This window comes from Chroicocephalus ridibundus, chromosome 6 (assembly GCF_963924245.1).
Source record: "Chroicocephalus ridibundus chromosome 6, bChrRid1.1, whole genome shotgun sequence".
Classification (NCBI taxonomy): domain Eukaryota; kingdom Metazoa; phylum Chordata; class Aves; order Charadriiformes; family Laridae; genus Chroicocephalus; species Chroicocephalus ridibundus.
Genome location: NC_086289.1, coordinates 28,296,381 through 28,317,403, shown reverse-complemented (window position 1 = coordinate 28,317,403; position 21,023 = coordinate 28,296,381). Strand labels below are relative to the sequence as shown.

The following is a 21,023-nucleotide window of genomic DNA, read 5'->3' as shown; positions in this document are numbered from 1 at the left end:
ATTTAAAATACTTCCATCCTTAGGCATAGTAAATTCAGACAGGAAATTGCATTGGCAGGGAGCTATGAAAATGGCACATGTTGCAAATGAAAATCAGTGCTCACATCAAACTCTTTCAACTACGATCATATCAGGAGGGAAAGCCCAGAACGGCTGAAAAATTATATAAGGGCTTTAAACAACTACTTACGTGACCTGTGGAATGCAGAAAAATCAGGCTGGAAACTGCAATGTTTGATTGATAGCCAGATCTAGGCTGAGTTTCTACAGGGATTAAAATCTGTGGCTGTATCATGGGCTAAAAAAATTCAAGTTGGGCAATCCAAAGTTTCTTGAGTTGTTCTAAATGAGCTGTGTACCAGCATAAGGCAGAAACTTGGGGAAATGCATTTGTGCTCCAACCAAACTTGCTTCGTTTGCGTCTGAACACAGACCGGATCTGTTTCGCATCTCTGAAGCCCCTAAAGATGCAGAAGGTTAATTTTGGCATCTCTAAGCCTTCCTTTTGTTGCTGGGAATTTGTTGAAATAAAAATCCAAACGTTTTTGGCTAGTGACAATTACACGTTTAGAGAGAACTGTGTAAACAGATTGGTTAACAGCGAGAACCCAGGGTTAGACGTGCCAAGGGGTTTTAACAGCTACAGCTTTCTGTGGGAGGAGATATTTCAGCTACAGCCCCACAGGATGATCTTAAAGGTCTTTTTCAACCTAAATGATTCTGTGATTCTATGACTCTATGTAAGGATAACTTTCTCTTTTCATAACAACCTCAGAGCTCTGGACATACGCAGTCACAAACCATGCTATGTGTATTAGGTACCAACCCTCTCCTAACGTCAGAGGGTACTCATACATTAACGTCTCAGTTCAGATCAGGACTCTACCTTTGAAGTGAACCTCTGTTCCTTAATTTCAGATTGCTTTTTTTACATTGCAGGGTTTTTTACATTGCACTTCTCAGTGAGCCTCCCTGCGAGCCCTCACATGATACCTTCTGCACGGCCTGTGCCTGGGACACGGGACATTTGTCTTCTGCCTATTCTGTCTGCTCACAAGCTTCAAGACTGAGAATGTCAGGAACCCCATCCTGCAGAATATGAATAGAAGAAGGAGCTCCATCTCCTCATCGTCTCAAATCCTTCTGTCCCTGCAGACTTCGGCATATGGCAGAGTCTCCTGTGGGGAAATCTGTGTCCCTAGCCAGATCAGATCAAACAGGGAGTAAGGGAATAGCGGGGTGACAGCAGAGAAGAAAGAGGCCACACATCTGCTCTTTGCAGTCATCTGTTGGCTCCTAGTCCAACAGATGTAGTGCTAGTGTGGCATGTAGTAACTCCACAACCACTTTTTGGCACCAGTGTTGCAAAAGATTGAAATCTTGTGTCCCTGCAGTATTCAATAATAAATTATTTTGCAAACATAATTCTAAAACTAAGGCCCTAGATGTGTTGGCTTACATTCTTTTCTGTCCTCCAGTTAGAAGAGATTATGAAATACCTAAAAACCTAGTCCCGCTACAATGGACATACTTTCCAGCAGGGGACCTCTGTTTCTCTTTTGGGACATGCCAACACATTTCTGAAGTTAAGAAATAATCATAATATCTGGTTCTGTTCATAACAATCTCTTGCAGAGAGCGTGAGAAAATTAAGCTTTTCCCCCTCAAGTCTGTAACTTTATGTTTTATTTGCATGTCATCTTGTAAATACAAGAGGAAACTTACACAAAATGCTGGGCAAACCTAACTTCCCCATGGGACTTCTGCAGGTACCGGGCTGACTGGACCTACCCCTTAACTGCAGACTAGGCAGGAACAGGGACTGCTTTTACCTTCACACCCTACTCACATTTTAAAGCACTGTATCTATGCGCAGACATATTCAGTAGTTCTGACCATGCAAATAGTGGTTCCTTCCACTACATCAATATTGTGATAAAATAAGCATCTTTTTATATTGAAATTTTGAGTCAAGATTTGCCTACTGGATATACTTTCTCTTCATTAAAATCAGTAGAGGTTTATCAGGGCCATAATGGGAGGTGACCTAGGTCAAAGCTGAGTGTCTTATGAAAACCCAATCCATTTTTATATTCGGGAGCCAATAAAAAAAAAGCCAAAACAAACAGAAACACCTACTGCAAACATCACTATTTATTCAAAATATGCACATTACTTGCTATCAGTGTAATGGTTTGAACGTCTACAAACTTCTGTGCTTAGATGATTAAATGGAATGCTTTTCTCATGGCAAGGTAAAAATGCACTTAAAACCAGTAATCTTATTTGTTAGTACACATTTGCTTATATTGGCAAAGATAGAATCAAACTCTCAGTCTCATACCTAATGACAATAATCATTACATTGTCATTGACTTCAGAAGTTACTGGGTTTTTTAACTACCTTCAACATTTCATTTCAGTTCTTTCCTTCTCTTTTCTAATAGGAAACTTGGAAAGTTATTTCTTGACATGTAAAGTATAACTGCAATGCTCTTAAAATTGTTCATACCATTTCAGATTGGCCCGTAATCCATGTGAAGCAGCTTCCAGATGAGATGAAGTTGCATTTTTATGAAATGTACCTTATTAGCCCAAAGTAAGGAGCTAATTATTTCAGATGAGCTTAAGAGGAGGTGAACTCGTCTGTACTCAGGTAGGCAAAACCTTTTTTCTTAATTTCAGAACGTTATCAGCAAAATGAACTTTTGTAACAGCTCAAAAAAATATGTTTTTATCAAGAAATTTGTTGTGCTGAGATACTATGCAACTCTTTATAAAAACCAGATAAAAGAAAAAAATACACCATGAAAAAAGAGGAACTATTCACCTTCTCAAAATGCATTAAGAGTATATATCTGTCTATTACAACTAGAAGAGGCAGGTTGCTGTCCCGAAGAATTAAAAATGAGAAATAGATACGAAATGCAGCTTACATGAACAACTTATCTTTACTGAACAAATTGATAAATATTGAAAAATATTTAATTCACTGTCTCTTCTAGATATACATTAGAGACATATTTGTGCTTACCTGTCTTCTAGTGTCTAGTACCTGCTTCTAAATACTCCGTCTAGAAAGACAAGTTACAATATCGCGCTAGGGATGGATAGACATGGGCTATTGCTACTTTGTCCATATTTTGATATTATCTTTTGTACTGTTGCTAGCCAAGTGCTAGCAAATAAACTGCAAATGTTTATTAGTAATTTATTCATGGATGATCCCACTAATCTCAGAGGAGCTACTTAAATTGTATGAAGTTAGATACAGTGGACCTGAAAAGCTTAGGTTTTCTTATTAAGATTTTATATACTTCTATACATCTTCAGGGAATCATAGGGTTCTTTTTGAGAAGGATAGCTTAGGCTGAGAAAGTCAAACCGTTCATCTCACTACAGACAAACTGCACCTTGTTTATGGGGAACGTTGCCTGGTGCTGCTGAACGCCATCTCTACTATTTTGTTATAAATTTACCATTGTAGCTGCAGTGAGAGACACTGGAGTGGGCTGAGTTTTGAAACAAAGCATTTCAAAATGATAAGTAATTTTTTTTTAACTTTCAAAAGTTACAGTAGAAGGATCCTTTTTAGACAAATTTTGAGGCTTGTATTATTTATATAAGATTGATTATAAAACATCAAGGAATAGAAACTTGCTTTTAATGTACGTTTTTGAGAATTACTTAGGTCCAGTTGGGCATACCATAGAGATTCGTGCACGTTCTGCGTGACAAATTGTAGATAAAACCACATGATTTAAATATTATGTACCTCATATTCATGGGACAAGATTTTTAAAAAATTTGTGTTCTGTGAAACAGGCTTATGTCTGCAGACTAAACTGCAACCTCACAGTAGATTTTCTGAGTATCATACCTCTGGAAAAGTTTGTAGAAATTAATATTACAGTAACTTCCTTGTGCTGCTGTAATGACTGGAAGGATACATGAGATTCACCCTTCCCCCATCTGTCACAACTCAAAGCACAGACCAGGTAAACTGTGTCATCTCTGCGGATATTCAGAAAAGGCTAGCAGATTTGGTTTAGAAAGTTATTGCCTCCAACCTGTACGTTTTGGTGAGTCATTTGTTCCCTTTGAATTCACTTTCATGAGGGCAGCCAAGTGCGTAAGTATTTCTGGCACCGATGGAAATAATCATCTGCAGTATCACTTTTTTCCCACGTGGGAAGTACATTTACTCTCTAACGGGGCACTGAAACAAGACTGTCACCACCCTGACTAATGGCAACACAGAACAAACAGGAAACACTTCAAGGGAAATATTTGCAGAAATAGCATACCCAGAAGACATAAGAAGCTTTCGTATTATGAACAATTACTTGAAAGTAATAATCTATTTCTTACCAACATTCATGAGCAGGAAGGGAGTCAAAATTAGTTGGATTGGGAAACACTTGTTACGAATTTGTCACTAAGCTGCACTTAATGCAGGTAGTTGTGTATGGCGACTATAATTATGAACTGTCTATTTATTTTATATGCAGAATCTATGTCTGGTAACATAGGTGACAATAACTGTTAGTGAAATTTTTCACAGGAATTAATGTCTGAAACAACATTGACTCATACTGGAAGTCTAAAACACACAGTACTTTCTGCATCCACTGGTTATTTCAGCATCACTTACTATCTCACTCACCTACTGCACAGCAACGTTGTCGCAGGGCTTTTCAGGTTAGAAACTGGGTACTTCACATCTCCCAGTTGAATATTGTTGCTGAAGATAGCTGGTAAAAAGAATTTCTTAGTTTAAGGAAGAATTAAAAAAAAAAACCCAAACCAAAAATCTTGATGCCTTGATTGCTCATGGCAAATAAAGAATTCCCATTTACAGACATAAAATATGGGAAAAGGACTGGAAAAAGCAAGAAGTTACCACAAGTTCCATTTTTCTCTTCTTTTTTCATAGTTCTCTCAATAGGAAAAAAAAGCCCATATAATGGGCTTAATTTTCAGTGCCATTTATTTTAAAGTATGCACTCTGACAGTTGTGTCGTGGCAGTGCGGATCACCATTATATCACAACTGAACCCCTTCTGTATACATAGCTGTATCTGTTTACTGCATATAAGCATTATACAACACAGCAAATGTTTGTACCAAGAAAAAGTCATTCTGTTTAGTGCTCGTCCACAACCAGGACAGGATCAGATATGATATCCAACAGTGAAGGTGTTTAAATTCCAACACAGCGCTTCATATCCCACTTTTTGTAAAATGAAAATCTGTGTTCAGGTTTTGGCAGTCTGACTCTCTTGTTTCTGAAATCACAGACTTTAATGGAAACATAAAGTTGATACACAAAACAACATCTGAAAACAGCTAAACTGGATCGTAAGTGACAGGAGCAAGCTTTGGTAGAATTGGATTATTTAGAATAACCGTCACAACGCTAACAACGAGTCACTTGGGATTTACGTCCCAACATTTGTAGCAAACAAAAAGTTATCTTTAACCATATTAGATTACAAATAAAGACAAAAGTAGCGCTGATCATTTACTCTTCCACATAGAACACAACCCACAGTCTGATCGTTTTCCCAAATATAAGTCAGTGTTGTAAGCACAACATTTTTATATTTCACCTTAACAAATTCTGATGAGATCTTCCTTGTATAGTTTCATTACCACTAGAGTTTTGGACCAATTTTGCTGTGCAAGTGTTGTTTACTCATGACTTTCAAGGTAGTAGGTTTACTTGGAGTTATGTCATGGCAGTGTCCTGTGCATGGCAGTGTATCCAATTCGGAGCTGAGAGGAGGACTCCAACCCACTGAACATGACTGCAAACAAAATCTCCTTACTCGAATCCAATCTAAAAATGCTGTACAGTCTATTTTGAACTCAGAAGAGGAATTACAATTGTACAAGGTTGTACATTTTAAAATCAGTAAGATGTAGGTGATGGAAAGTAAATAGTGTCAGATGAACACTCTTGATTGCCATACAGCTTATCTTGTATCAAATTTATCTCCATTGTGCTAAAGGTACGAGAAGTTAAGACTAATAAGACAAACTCTCTTCTCATTAAGACAAGACAACACATTTTACAAGACTTCAAATCTTGAATCTCAAGTCCTCTCTTGAGTTAATGTTTGCTTCCAACCCAAGATACAGGCTTTGTTAGTGCCAAGATCATTGTAACACTTGTCATTTGACAGTCAGCTCAGTAACTTGGGCGCCTATTTCCCCCCTCCCTTCCATATATTGTTTGTGCTTCCTACTTAGATCAAGTGGTCGTACGCTAACAGCCACTATAAAGTAGCAGTTCAAGTACATTTTCCCATCCAAGAAAGCTGTAACACAGGATGGTTAGTCTAAAAACCAGCGAGAATGAAGTGAGAGGCCATTTGCAGTAAGAAGGTGCCAAATGGAACCATATGCAAAATGGCAATCTAGAAAGAAGTACTGGAACTACAACTCTTATCCCGCTTGACGTGTTTTCTGAAAGGGGAAATCACCAATTATAGTCTTCAGCATGAACAACACACTTTAGAAACTACCAATAAAAGGGTTTGCCAATTTAAAAGTTAGTTGTTGATTGTACAAAGAACGAGCCAATGGACTTTCCATTCTTTGCATCTCTGTTCCCCTCAGGAATCCATTACCTTTCACAAAGAAAATTCTAGCTATCAAACTTGTCCATAAATTTTGCCGCTGAGTGTGAAACCATCCAGTTAGCATATACACTATCATTTGCATATCTTGAAAACACAGAGTTAGTGCCATCGAATCTTGTGAGTGGAACGGGGCTCTCCTCAGGCCAGTTCGGGTATGACATGCCTAAAAATGAAAACAGATAATTTTTTCTGCACTGAAGAACCATAACTTCATGTGCAGACAGTAAGGCCCTTGGCAAAACTCCCTTCAATATTTTAAGCCAGTCCACTGGATTTTGTCCCAAATCAATTCATACAAATGATGTTTTGAAATCCCTGAAGCACAAATTCAGATGTAGGCAAAAACCCTGAAAAAATAAAGTGCTTACTTGATAAAAAATTGTGTGCGCGCACGCACATGTGCATAATAAAAAACTAGTAATTTTTCTTCTGATGAGCCTCCAACTTTCCATAATTTTCTTTTCTAACAATCACGTAGCAATATATTGCTTTGCAAGAGGAAGTTCTTGCTGTACAGGAAGTGCTCCAAGAATTAATAAACCTATTTGGGACAGGATCCAAAGTCCATTACAATGACTGAGAGTATTTCCATTTACTTAAATGGGCGCCTTTCCTTTGGCTTCAGTGAGGTTTTGGGGACACTCTCACACCCTCACCAGCGTTCCCTGCTTAATTTTAGGAAATCCCAGGAGCACAACTGAGTAAAGTCCAACACAGTCCTGAGCACTCTTGTCTCGATTCAGCGTTTAAACGTGTATTTCAGGCATGTAATTATTTGCATTGAGTCCAGTAACTGCTGCTCAGTTTAGGCACAAGCGAACACCAAAATGGAAGCAGAGCGCTCAGCACCATGTTGATCCAGCTGTACAAGCAGAGAATCATACCAGGGGCAAGATTTTCAAAACCAGAAATCTGATTTTGTTGCTTATTAAGCATTCGGCATCTGCCATCAACCTCGGTGGCAACTTTTTCTGTTACTGCATTCTTTTAACAATCTGGCCACTAAGTGCCCCAAAGCGAACGTGAGTTGGGGGAACCTATTAAAGAAAATGATAGCTAAGGTATAGATCAAAAATAGACCAAAGCCATGTTTTAATGGCAACTTTTAAGTTAAAAGATCCAACTTTTCAAAAGTCATACTGCTTGAAGAATGAAAAAAATATCTGTGATGTTAGTAAATGTCTAAAACCATGTAGAATATTTAATCAGGAGACAAAATGTAGGAGTTTTGGCAAGAACCATTTTTACTGTCCATCTCACCATCACAATATGAAAGCATATGTTCTTTTTAAAAACACTTGCTACATAATTCAATCAAGGCTTAGTACTGACATTTTTCATAATAAATCAAAGGACGTGAAAACAGCTGAGTGTATTTTCAAAATGCCCATTGTTAAATCAATTTTCAAAGGACTTCACATGTTGATTTAGTTTGTATATAATACTTATATACAGTATTTCTACCCTCTGTATATAATACTCTGGTTTCATTCTATGATACATTAAATAGACATTTCAGCTCATGGATCCAGAATGCATTAACAGCAGCTGAAATTTAGAAATCCATCTTGACAAATGAAAAATGTTGCAGATGGGTCCTATCATTGAGCTATGGCAAAAAAAACAGTATTTAAAAAAAAAAAAGTCTATTGCTTAAATTAGAGGTGCAGAATCTAACATACTTTAAATGTTCCTAGCCTCCCCCAATAGGATAGTTAAATTAGATACTCATTAGCATTTTATATTTCCCCTGAGAATACTTCCCTGATCTTTTTTTTTCTTTTACTGTATGATATCTAGTCATTTTACTTATTTTCACATCCTTTTAAAAACGTTTATTTTAAACACAGCTGCAAAATGACTAAAGGATGATCCTGATGCAAACTTTGACGTTTACCAAAAGAAAAAACAAACAAACAAACAAAAAAACCCAAAAGAAGCTTCCAAGCAAATTTTGATCGGCTTCATTCAGACAAGAAACACTGTAATGGGGTTACAGAGTCTGAGAACAGTGCAGAAGAAAAATCATTTTTTTTTTTTTGTGTTGCTAGAATCTAGTAAATGCATGTGAAATTCTACCATAGAGTTTGTTTTCAATCCATGTGGAAGGGAGGGTTCGAGGGAGGGGAGCATTATTACAGTCCACGAGTGGTGTCTCCTCTTCTGAGAGCCCATCATCATAAAGTAAGGAATCAGAAGGTGTGGAAGCCGCAAGATCTAAGTAGTCCTAAGAAGTGAACACAGAAAAAGCCGGGTTAACCTACATGGCAGTGTTGCTGCTTAGACATAACGGCTAAACAAGCATCTGCTTTCTTGAAAACAAGCAACTACAGACCCCACGGCATTTGTCCTTTGATAGTACCTCTGGCACCTGAGGAGGCTCTCCCTGCCTGCCGCCATAGCATCTTGGGGAGTATCTGATTTGCCAGAACACGAGACGTGCTAGAGACATATTAATACTTCCCTTAATTCTGCACCTCAGTAAAATAACCAAGAAGTTAAAGGGCTGTGCTAACTGATTTATTTGACCTTCAATTTTTGTTATGCCTGATACATATGTATGCCTGAAATATATAGATACATAAGCGCGCTCAAAGGAGAAGGTACTCAGATCTTCTCATCATTTTACAAAAACTATTACATAAGCATGTATAAAATTAGCTGTGTAAATATTGCCAAAAAAAGCTTTTGCTGCTGCTGTTCGGCAGCTAAATATTTAGGTCAACCATAAGAATTCGTAGGTTTTCATCTACGCTGATGAACTGCTTTGATGCAAAAAACCAAATATGAAGCATTTTCAACTAATCTAAAACATACTTTTTACTTTCAAAATGGCTTTTCCTTTGGAAATTTACTGAAATTAAACTTTAAGGAGGAAAAGTTACCCAGTTTTATATGTTGAAAAATCTTCAGAATTTTTCATTCAGAAAGGCAAGAAGAAAAATTACTAATTTCTCCAGCTCTATTTTGGATTGGCTTTGGTTTTAATTATGATGAAAATTTCAGAAAACTTGCCAACCTCTGTATGCCAAGTCTGGCACTGGACACGCAGATCATCTGCATACTGATTCCCAGCAGGTCTAAGTTAGTGGTTTAAGAGTCAGAGTGATTTAATGTACAGTCTAGACCTTTCACTTTGCCATTTTTAATTTAGAACTCATTTTTACATTCACATTCGGAATAAAATTGTTCCCATTTGTTTATTAGTCTTTTCTGCACCCAATGCAAATGCCATCACATTCTCAAATCTGGTAACAGTCGCTGTATTTCCTCTGTTTTTCATTTGTAACTGTCCCCTTCCCCTAACTAGTAGATTAAAAAACAAAAAGTTTATGTGCAAGTAGGTACGTATACATTTTATAAATATATGCAACTTGGACTTATTTTAGACCTCAGCATCCATTCTTTCAAATAAAGTCTATACAGAATTATAATAGTTTAAAAGTAACTCAGAATGGTGGAATCATATAGCTTTCGTATCTCTGTTGCTATCATGCTCTGTTGCTGATGCTAGCAGCATCATCTGCTGCTAAATCAGATTCAAGGAAATACTAGTTCTAGGCTTCCTAGGGTTATTTATTCAGGAGTGCAATTTAGGAGTAACTTTTCACAGTAATTTTTCTAATTTCTTTTTTTTTTTAATTTAAGGAAGCTAGACAGATCTGCATTTAGGCATCTGCATTTAGGATTGAAGTGACCAAAGCCACTATATAAAGTAGCACCGCTTTCAAAAACCTGAATGCATTTGGAAGAAATTAGATATTTAAGTGCTTCAAAATTTGATTAAAAGTAAATTACCTTTTATAAAAAAAATTTTAAAAATCATTACTTTTGTATATTCAAACTCAGATGATCACAAAACTCATGCTTTCCCACACTTACCCTACTCTTCACCATCATCTTCTCTAGTTCCTTGCTGATCTCAGCAAATGTTGGTCTTTTATCGGGTTCTTGCTTCCAACAGCGCAACATCAGGTTGTACCTGTGACCCGATGCAAGGTGAAAAAAAAAAATTATTAGAAGTGGGTCATGCTCCTGCTCAAATAATTTATAGCACTGAAGTTGAACTGTGGCATAAAGGCCATCTGCGAGTACATCAATCTCTGTTGTGTGTTCTGGTAAAATTCCCTTGAATCAACAACCGACATTAACAAAACGGGCTTTTATTTTTGTGAGTCTTTATGAGTTTAAATGATGCTGCACCTGGCTGTCCTTAAAGGACTGTAGTCTTAGGTTTCTTTCGTTATTTTCACTTTCTCAAAGGACGACCTCATGTGTAGGCAGCACACCAGATTTCTAACTGATTTTGTTTGCATGTGACTTTGAATAAACTTGTATATCATCACTGATGTGCATCTCCCAATCTGAAAAACTCTGATGTTGTATCAGAAAGTAGAATTTTGTTCTTCATTTGTTTAAATTCTGAAAAGCTTCAGTAACCTTTTCTTCAAAGTAAAGCCTAACCTAAGACTACTTGCACAAACTAACATTCTTTTGATTACTTCTATTATTGTTATTTTGATTATAACTATTCTTATTTGGTCTTTAACTGCCTTCTATAGCACACAGCGTGGAAATGAAAGGGAGCAGAATTAAAAGCTTTATAGTTGAGCGAGTCTCAGACAGACATTGGCCAAGTTCTGGACGTGTAACTCTCTAACCTGCGCTGTTCATGTGAGTTTGCTAGCTCAAGTGTTCTCAGGATTAAGTAATCTAGTCACAAAAGTGCTCTAATTATGGATATAGTTGGCTACAAGGACTGCAGCGAGCTATTGAAAAGCACTGCATTTTTTTCCCTCATCCATGATCTCTCACTCTCTTACTTGAGGGGAGAATGCAATTTAAGAAAAATGGTCCTTAAAGTGGGCTCTCAAAGGTTGTCAGAAAAATTTCTGAGTAAAACAGAAAAAATCTAAACCAGTCAGAAAATCATGATGTGGCTTGAATAAGAAAAAAGAAACTCAGACATGGCCAACTTGCTTAACCTAATAATTATCAATGAAAAGTACTGAAACATTTTCTTGAATATTTCAGCAACAACTGTATTTTATGAAATTCTCCTCCTCCCCCCACCCTCAAAAGCTTTTAATATTCAAACTTCTAATTGTTTGGCAAGTGTGTTATTCAATATCCTACAAATATTTCGGATGTAGCTGCAAGCATTCTGTTGCCAATTCTTTTCCTGCACTTTACTGTTCACTAATTTCATTACATTCTTTTGAGCGTTACAAACTTTGATTATACCTCTGAGATATACAGAATAGTATTTATGTGGTATTTATTTAAACATATTTATTCAAGAGATGTTTTTTGAATCTAATCAGATCAAGAGCTACTTACATTTCTTCACTGCAGTTTTCTGGCCTCTCCATTCTATAGCCTGTTTTTAGGAGATTAAAGAGTCTTTCGGGAGCAATACCTGGGTAGGGGTTGCCTCCCAAAGTTACAATCTCCCATAGCAAAACCCCAAATGACCACCTGAAAAAGACAAAATGAGCTTTTATTTAGAGTGGTAGGTTTCAAGACCTTAGTGTGCCCAACAAATCTCTTTCTAGTGTTTTCAGAACCCAACCAAATTCAAGACATTGCTGAGCCACAGGGGCCGAACAGATGCATATATAGGGCCATCCTTGTTCCCAGATACTATTCACTAAAAAGATTAGCAACCAAGACAGTAGAGATAAGGGATACACCTCTTTTATCCAGAAAAGCAGAAAGAGAAAGTCCTTCCCATGGTGGCCCAGCCCAAAGGCTTGTTCCTCTTCTGTACAGTGCTCCTGGAGGTGCCTCTCTTCTTCCTTTGGCTACAGAGAGAGTCTGACCTCTCTGATTAGCCCTTATCCTCCTATTCAGAAAGGATTGTCTAAATTTACACAGCCTGGTTCAAACAGTTACCAAGGGACTGGTTTGCTGTCTTGACAGCAAAGGTTGTGTGTCTTTGTATGCAGAATGTGTTTATTTCAATCATAAGCAACACCTTTGATTTCACCTTATCTGTTGGGCCATTTCAGCAATTCAAGACTTAATTTTCGTCTTAGAGTTGATGGAAGAAGAGGAAAGAATTTACTCTGGAAATGCCAAATGCCTAAAATATAGTTTAACATAGAATGGAAGACAGAAGAAACTGTTTTCTGAAACAAACAGCAGAAATGGTGACTTTTTTAACCTACTTTCTCAACGAGCTCAAACAAAAACACTTTGCTTAATGGGTTGGAAATATTTAGATGGATTAAATTAGTCCATTTTTGGAGGGAAGGTCAGGAGAAGAGAAGCAAAAATGTTTTTCCTTCCTTAGTGGAAAGCTTTTTTGAGACACAAAGAAGCTACAAATTACTCCAAATCTGTTCAACTGACAGAACTGCCAAAATTTAGATGATCAAAATGAAGGAAACCAGCCAACACTGTTTTACTCAAAGGGGATACTCAATGGGATGCATCTGGAAGCAAAATACATACAATTTATGACAAATGTTAGCTTTTGTGCTCTCATCATTGGGCAATTTCTGTGAAAACTCCACTTTTAAGAAGATTTTACTAAGTGTTACGCACCTAATGCCAAACCAAGCAGCAGTATCTGATTCCCTTTGAAAATTCCACCTCAAAATGTTAGCCACAAACCTCACCTCCTGTCTGACTACATTCCACCTGCACTGCTCACATGTTAAAGAACAACTGAAACCCCCAAAATCCAGCAATAAAACTTACAAAATAGGCAGAGAAGCCAAAGTGAGTCTCATGCAGTCCTGAGTGGTATGCTGCCGTTTTGGTCCCTGATGCCATTCATTGAATTAATTTTTAATCACTCTGCACATTCTTGAAAGCTAATGAATATTTATAGCATTTTCATATACTTTATTAATATACGTCCTCATACCCTTTTTGAAGCCAATTATGCTCTGCCATCAGGTTACAATTCTGTCCATGATTAATTCAAATAAACTTCGTAGCGTGGCAGGTTTTATTTTTAAAATCCTCCTCTTCTGCTTAAGAGGAATTTATAGAATGTGAAAGGAGGGATCAGTTGAATAATTTCTTAATTAAAGTTGTTTAGTAAATGGGCATATTAGACTAGAACGCTGTAGGATGCTGCAATGCTTTCAAATCATTATACAAATGATTTGCTATGGGAGGAGAAATGGGAGGTGAAAAAATTCCTGTTGTGCTATGTTTATTGCTGAATAAAAATGTGAACAGAAAAAGCCAGGAAAGAAAAATATGTGAAGAGGAAGACAGGAGGCTAGCTTTCCACTGATGTCATCAACCTCTGAAGCAAAAAGGGATTTTGTAAACGCTGGCAAGTGGTACTGCTATTAAGCACTGCTAACCACTAACTACACAGAAAGGTTTTAGAAGGAAGAGGCTGGAAAATAGAAAACACGGAGTATCAGAAAAAAAAGAGCATATTGGAATGGTTGTTGAGTACATTAATATATATGGTCATCTAAAATATAATTGCATCACCAAAACCAACAAAGAATATTCATAAAGTAATATCTTCAGTGAGTGTAATTATCCTAAAATAACAATAAATGCTGCAAAGAAGTACTTCCTTTATCAGTTTGCTGCTGTTGGAACGGCATTCGTGGAACCTAGTGCTGGAGAGGATTTGCTTTGCAGTTCTCCATGTGTGTCTCAGTACTGTTCTAAATTAGGAGCTGCCATACACCACTCAGATTACTTCATGTATAATGACATGAACAGTGAAGGTGACCTCACCAGTGAGTCAAAGGCACTGTGTAAGCGTGCCAGATATTTAGACCTTTTATGCCGTTGTATTGAAGCGGACCTACAAAGCACAGTGCAGTGCTCTGGTAAAAATACCTGATGCATCTCCAAGAAAGCCGGTAAATCAGCATGGCTTTACACGGAGATACTAATCCAGATCTGGGAAGCAGTAAAGCTACGCAGCCCCAGCGTGCCGTCCAGGGCTTGCTCGACGCCAGCTGGGCAATCTCTGCCTGGAGTTGTGTCACATGTACAAGAGACAGGCTCCTGGGCTTAATAGCAGCCCATCAGGAAAACAAACAGGGAGGAATGGTGTTGGATCCAGAAGATCAATCAACAATCAAAGAAAAGGCAGTTATATAACAACACAATCTGTTCTGGCCCCAAACCATAGTGGCAAATCTGTTTTGCAGAAAATGAAGAAATTAAAAATACGCTAAGAAGTTTTTAAAAGAATTTTAACAATTATCTGTGAAAAGTCATTGTAGAGGAGCAGGTCAGCACAATGGATACTCTCAGGAGGATAAAAAGAGACGCAGAAAAACTTGTAGGCAAACCTTAGTAAAAGCGACATTCTCCCGAGAACTACCCCAATCTTTTTTCTTGTCTTACTCAAAGTGCAACAAAGTAAATGAAAATATTTTGGAAATTCATTTTGTAAGGAATTTCCAAGGCAAGCAAAATATTTTATTTCACTAAAACTGCTCAACCTGCAGAGAGAAGTGTAAAAAGTAAATGTAAATAATTTTAGAAGTACAAATCAAAAGGTTCCTATTTGCACATAGTGCTATTATCAAAGCGTTTGCCCCTAAAGTGAAATGTCATTGAGATTGGTGTGTTTTACTCCATTTGAGTTTAACGAAATCATTACTTTAGTCAGATCCTCTTTCAAGGGCAACTTGGAAAGTATCAAATGCTAAAATGCCACCTAGCAGAAAATCAGGCATAAGTACTACTGCTTTTGCAGTCGCTTAGAGGTTTTTCTCGTAAATACATAGTACTTAGTTTTACAGTGTCTGCCTGGTGACTAGTCACAAGCATCAATCATCCCAGAGAGAAAGAAATGACAGCATCCGATTGAGTTAAATGTACACAAACACTCCTCTGCCTGGCTCCTTGCCCATCAGATGCGAAACAGCTTAGCTGTGGTAGCTTTGCCACCTTATCATCACAGGTGGGGAAAGAGCAGATCCATCTTCAAGATCTCTGTTTCCCTAATCATGCAAATGAACTTGCATCTTGGCACTGGAACTGGACTATTCCCCTAAGGTCTGAGCTGGCTGTCGTTAAAATTAATTGGAGTTTTGTCATTGATTTCAACAGGAGCGAGGCCAGGCATTAAATTTTCCTTCCCTTCTTCCCACCCCATCCCTCATCTGCCAGGAAGCGTTACAGACAATGTGATGAACACGAATTGGGAAGTTTGTACGACCATTATCTTTAGCAAAGACTAATAATTTGTGTCTATATATTCAAAGGCAACCATGTCACATAAACAGATCCAACCCTGGCTAATTTCAACAGGAATTATGTACCTAAGTACCTCTGATAATCTTTTCTTCAACACCAAAATTTTATGTATCACTGCCAGCTGGTGGTGTTATCCAGGCTGTGTTCTTCATGTCTCTCTGTAAGAGTAACACCTTTGGCTACGGTGTACCTTGTTGCGCTTCCTCCCTCATCTCCTTAAACAAGTACGTAAACCATAAAGAATGCAACAATTTACACTTACACATCACTTTGTGTTGTATAGATATGATCAAACAGGGACTCTATGGCCATCCATTTAACAGGTATCCGACCCTAGGAGGGAAAAAAAGCAACAATGTAATTACTGGTCAGAAAATTAAGTTTCCAAGTGGAAACCCAAGGTATTTGTCTTCAAAACTGTAACAGACACTCTGTCCACGCTCTAATATTTTCCAATGGTCTGAATGACAAGCATTGTCATTTCATAAGAAAAACAGTGAGAAGAGCATTTGTAAGAGTTTTTAAAAATCACTCATTCATTTCATTGCACAGACTTCAGTAATCTAATTATGTACAATAAAGTGTTGTGGGTTTTTTTTCCAGATGGTCACCAGTTTAAGTCAGATAAACTCAACTCTCCTCTTAACAAAGAGCTTCATCTAAAGAGTTATATTGCTCAAACGTAAATGTCTGTCTTCTAACAGGATACATCCCATTGCTTTGGGGAAATGTGCAAATGCAAAAATGATGGGAGATGATGATTAAAGAGGAAGAGCTATCCATTTATATCAGGGATGATGCATAAATGGAAGCACCTAGATGCTAAGATACCTTTAGTTTTAGAACTGTACCTGGACAGTCATATTCAGTTACTGGTTACTAACTTCAATCTACAAGTAGCTACTTTCCACTGGCAGAAATTCACTGACAAAATCTAGAAATCTGCCCCAGATATTCATGAAAATCTAGGTTTGCAAAATTTCCAAGATGTTTCATAACCTTCACAGTATCACTAGCACTCATATGCCTTACTTCTTGTTCTCATGAAATTCATATATACATGCAACAACTGTTTCAGTAGGATTTGAAACTTATCCTTCTCTTCCTTCCTCTCAATTTTTTTTCTTTTCCCTGCTCCCCTATGCAAGCAGACAGATGCTTGTTAGGCTTTGAAGAATACTACGGCGATGAGTGTCTCAGAAGAGAAAATATCCATTCAGTACATCACCACGCCACCAAATAAAATGGAACTGCCTTTATGTAAGTGCATCATTCTTAAAATACAGAGCAACTGGTATAGATCAATGTAAAACACGTACACCAGAAGACAGCTAAGTGAACATGGCAAAGCCCTTTTACATAAGATAATCTCTTCCAAAAGGTTTTTTTTCTTCACAACTTATTTTGACTTACAAAACGTTCACACAAACTGGCCTGAAAAAACAGGGAAAGCTAAACTGAAAATTCGCAGTATTTATGGAAATCTTTTCGTTCAAATCTAAAATTTTCACACACAAAAATTTCTGTTGGCGACTCTTCCATATTAAGTCGTAGAGGGAACTGAACCAACACTACTCATCTCAGAAAGAGTCAACCGAAAAGTAGCGTTAGCGAATGTCACGGTCTGGCCTGGGACTGACTTGTAAAAGTTCTGCTGATGTCAGTGACAGGTGGACGCAAACAGGCAGAAAGCAGGAGTTGGCCTGCTGTATTTGACAGTATTTTTTACAAGAATAAGTAAACGACAAGCCTTAACTTATCTTCTTAGTCTCAAAGTTATTATGTTCAAGCATTTCTTTTCAGGGAAGTAGTGACGTGACTCAACAACTCGTCTTTCCATCAAATTCCCTTCGCACAGTCCAACAGGTGAAACGTTACCGTACGCTGAATCCTGCCACGAGCACTGCGAGCAGACAGAACTGTATCTAGGCGCCTGACAATAATTTACTGTGGCAGGCAAAATAGAATGGCTTTACGTAACCTCTGGCAGGTAGCATTAGCTCCTAATCTACCCCAACCTCTGATGTACCACTTTGATTAAGATTTGGTATCGTTCATACGTTTGTCAGTATTTGTAGGAGGGCTTTGATTCAAATCTTGTCCATAGATGTGCTAATTTCTGAAGTTACACAGATATGCCAGTTCCTGAAATTAGGATCTTTATAGAAATTTTCTGAATTTTTTTCAACTCCTTGTGGTTTTTTGTTTATATTTTTAATTATAAATAGGAAAACAACAGAGAAAAATGATGGGGTTTTTTGTTTGTGATTTCAAGCAGCGTGATGACGAACTGGATAAATGAGAGGGCCCACATCTTTTAAAAATGGGCATCTCTCTACCTTTAAAAAGGTTAATAATTGAAAGCTTCTGCAATGAAAAAAGGTGTCATTCTTCTGTATTTACACTAACAAAACACATGGTATTTTTAAGCATCTCGTGTGAACTCTCTAGCCTTAAGAAAATGAAATAATTTATCACAGACTATTTGGCACATCGCTTTTAAAAAACAGCTGATCTCATCCTACTCTTTACGCATTGTCTTGCAACTTTCCACAGGATCACAGAACCGCAGAGGGTGGGCTGGGACCTCACCCCTCTGCGCTCAGAGCAGGCTCAGCCACGGCAGGTTTCTGGAGACCATTTCCAGCCAGCCACTGAATATCTCCAGAGATGGAGATGCTCTGGGCAGCCTGTTCCAGTGTTCCATCACTGTTACAGTAAAAAAGTTTTTTCTTTTCTTTAAATGCAATTTCTCATATTTAAAATAGCACCCACTGCCTCTTGTCACTGGGCCACGCTGAGAAGAGCCTGGCTCTGTTGGCTTTATTCCCTCCCATCAGGTATTTATACACATTGATAAGATCCCCCTGAGCCCTCTTTTCTCCGGGCTAAACAAACTCAGCTCCATCAGCCTTTCCTTGCATGTCAGATGCTCTAAGGCCTTCATCATTGTAGTGACCCTCCTTCTACTTTTATTTACTTTTGCATATAAGAAATAAATCAGTTGTGTTGACAAGTCAACAAAAAGATGTGGAGGAAGTAATGGTGACTTAAATAGGATGTTGGGTTTTTTTTTAACACATAAATATATATTACTGTCCCTCTGATTAAGTTCATAATTTTGCTTCATTTTCATTTCTTTAAAATAGAATTATTCTAAGTTAATTACAAATAGCTATTATCTTTTTCTTCTGTGCCCAAGTCCTGCAGCCTAATTCCCACTACTGTTTTTAATATGCACTGTACCTTACTCCTCTTGACATATGAATCTTCTTCATATACATCACGGGAGAGGCCAAAATCGGAAATCTTCATTTTGCGCCCTTCTGCCACCAATACATTTCTGGCTGCTAAATCACGATGGACAAGCTTTTGGAAGAAACGAACAACAGTGATTATGCGTCTTGTGGAGGAACCAACTGCTGACGTGTCCATCTATCACAAGGACGTGCACTATTACACTGCCCTACCTTCATTTCTGCAAGGTACTGCATTCCCCGGGATATCTGCCACGCAAATGAGATCAGATCTCCCATTGTTAAGGCTCTCTCATCAGGGTTATCCAAATAACTTGAATTTCTGTTGCCATCACTACCCACGTAGCTGGGTCCTACTTTTCGACTTTCCCTGAGAAAACTGCGCAAGGAGCCATATTTAGCATATTCCACAATTAAATACAGCGGGCCTGAAATAAACAAACACACTGATAAGTAAACAATTAATACATAATGATTTGATTTTATTTTTTAAAAAAAGTCTATTCTAATCAAGACATTGTTTTGAACAGTCAGAGGCTCTAGGCACCTCTGGCCTTTACGTAAAAGGCACAGAACAGCCATGGAATCATAGAATATTTTTAGCTGACATCCTCTATGCAAAGTGAGTGAGTTTCAGCCTAAATCAAAGCAGAATTCAGCCTATTGTTACATTCCCTCATCTAGATAATCTGAGACTAGAAAAGAGACAACCTTCTTACATATCAGATCTGTGAAACAGGCCAACTTAGAGAAACTTAAAAAAAAATTAAAATCAAAATATTTTCGTGGAGCGTGTGATACTGAGCTCGCAAATCATCTACTAATTCCAGTGTTGTATTTAAGGTGCCTTTTCAGAGCGCTTAAAAACATTCTGACATTTCAATCCATTAGTTTCTCCTCCCCATTACCCACATGAATAATATCCACTCAGTGCTTTAATGCTAAATACACTTGTCTGCTGTATCAAAGCCCTCCCACCCCATACGCTAATGAATTAACTTGATATTTATTAAAAGCCTGTGACTCAGGAACAATTCACTTCCTTTGGGATGAAAAAATACATTGTACTGAAAAGAAAAAAAAAAAATATATCCCCTGCCCTGCTAGTTCATTACCTTACTAAGACTCAGAGATGACTCAGTCCTGAATTATTCTCTGTCTACAACTAAAAGCGCCACTTGCAACAGATCTGGGTGGGCAAACAAGGCAGGCCTTTGCTCAAGGTTGCAACATGCACGCTGTCATTTTAGGATGCATAATTGCAGATGCAAATGGAAGAGGATGTTGCGACGCAACTTCATTTAACATGAACAGAAATTATTCATACTAATTCCTGTGCACAACAGTGAAAATTTGCTTCATTGGCAGTTTATAATACATGCACCCAAAAATTCTCCCCCTTAAAACACAGGTTTCTAAGAGTGAGGGTTTTACCAAATATTTCACAAGAGGGAGACAACAGTTTTGTGACAGAGGAGGAGAACCAATTATCAATCTAACTATCCAGCTACATTTTAACAAAAGGATCTGTAGCTGTCTTTTTTCTTTGGTTGGTTTTTTGGCGTTTTTTTTTTTCTCCCCAAAGGGAGATCTCCCTCCCTGGCTTAAGCCTCAAAGCATTGTTTTAGTACGGATAACAACAACAATAATGGAATCCCCATTAAACTTTAAATATAACCCATATTTGAGAAGACTTACTGAGCATCAACATAATATAAAAATATATATCGATTGGAAGAGAACTGGTAGTAGATTTGTTAAATATAAATAGCTTCATAATCAAAATGTGTATTGAAGAAAACCACAGGAAGAATGCTTAGTTACACTGAATTAGCATTTCCCCTTCCCTTCAAACATTGGTTTTCTTATAGGTCTCTTGTTTCTTCAGCTGGCAGCAAATTTAAAAGGTGCTCAGCAATGATTA

At 37.7% G+C, this 21,023-nt stretch overlaps 1 protein-coding gene across 2 annotated transcripts in view; it reads right to left on the bottom strand.

The window, feature by feature from the left end:
- Nucleotides 1-2,146: 2,146 nt before the first annotated feature.
- The window catches only part of RET (ret proto-oncogene), an 89,465-nt gene continuing 70,588 nt past the window's right edge, over nt 2,147-21,023 (bottom strand). For both annotated transcript variants that reach the window (XM_063338824.1, XM_063338823.1), the window contains exons 15-21: nt 19,313-19,527; nt 19,089-19,211; nt 16,105-16,175; nt 11,988-12,125; nt 10,530-10,629; nt 8,727-8,874; nt 2,147-6,810 (exon numbers count right to left, since the gene is read on the bottom strand). In XM_063338824.1, coding sequence (XP_063194894.1) covers nt 6,653-6,810; nt 8,727-8,874; nt 10,530-10,629; nt 11,988-12,125; nt 16,105-16,175; nt 19,089-19,211; nt 19,313-19,527 — 953 coding nt within the window. In that variant the 3' untranslated portion in view covers nt 2,147-6,652. The remainder of the gene's footprint in view (nt 6,811-8,726; nt 8,875-10,529; nt 10,630-11,987; nt 12,126-16,104; nt 16,176-19,088; nt 19,212-19,312; nt 19,528-21,023) is intronic.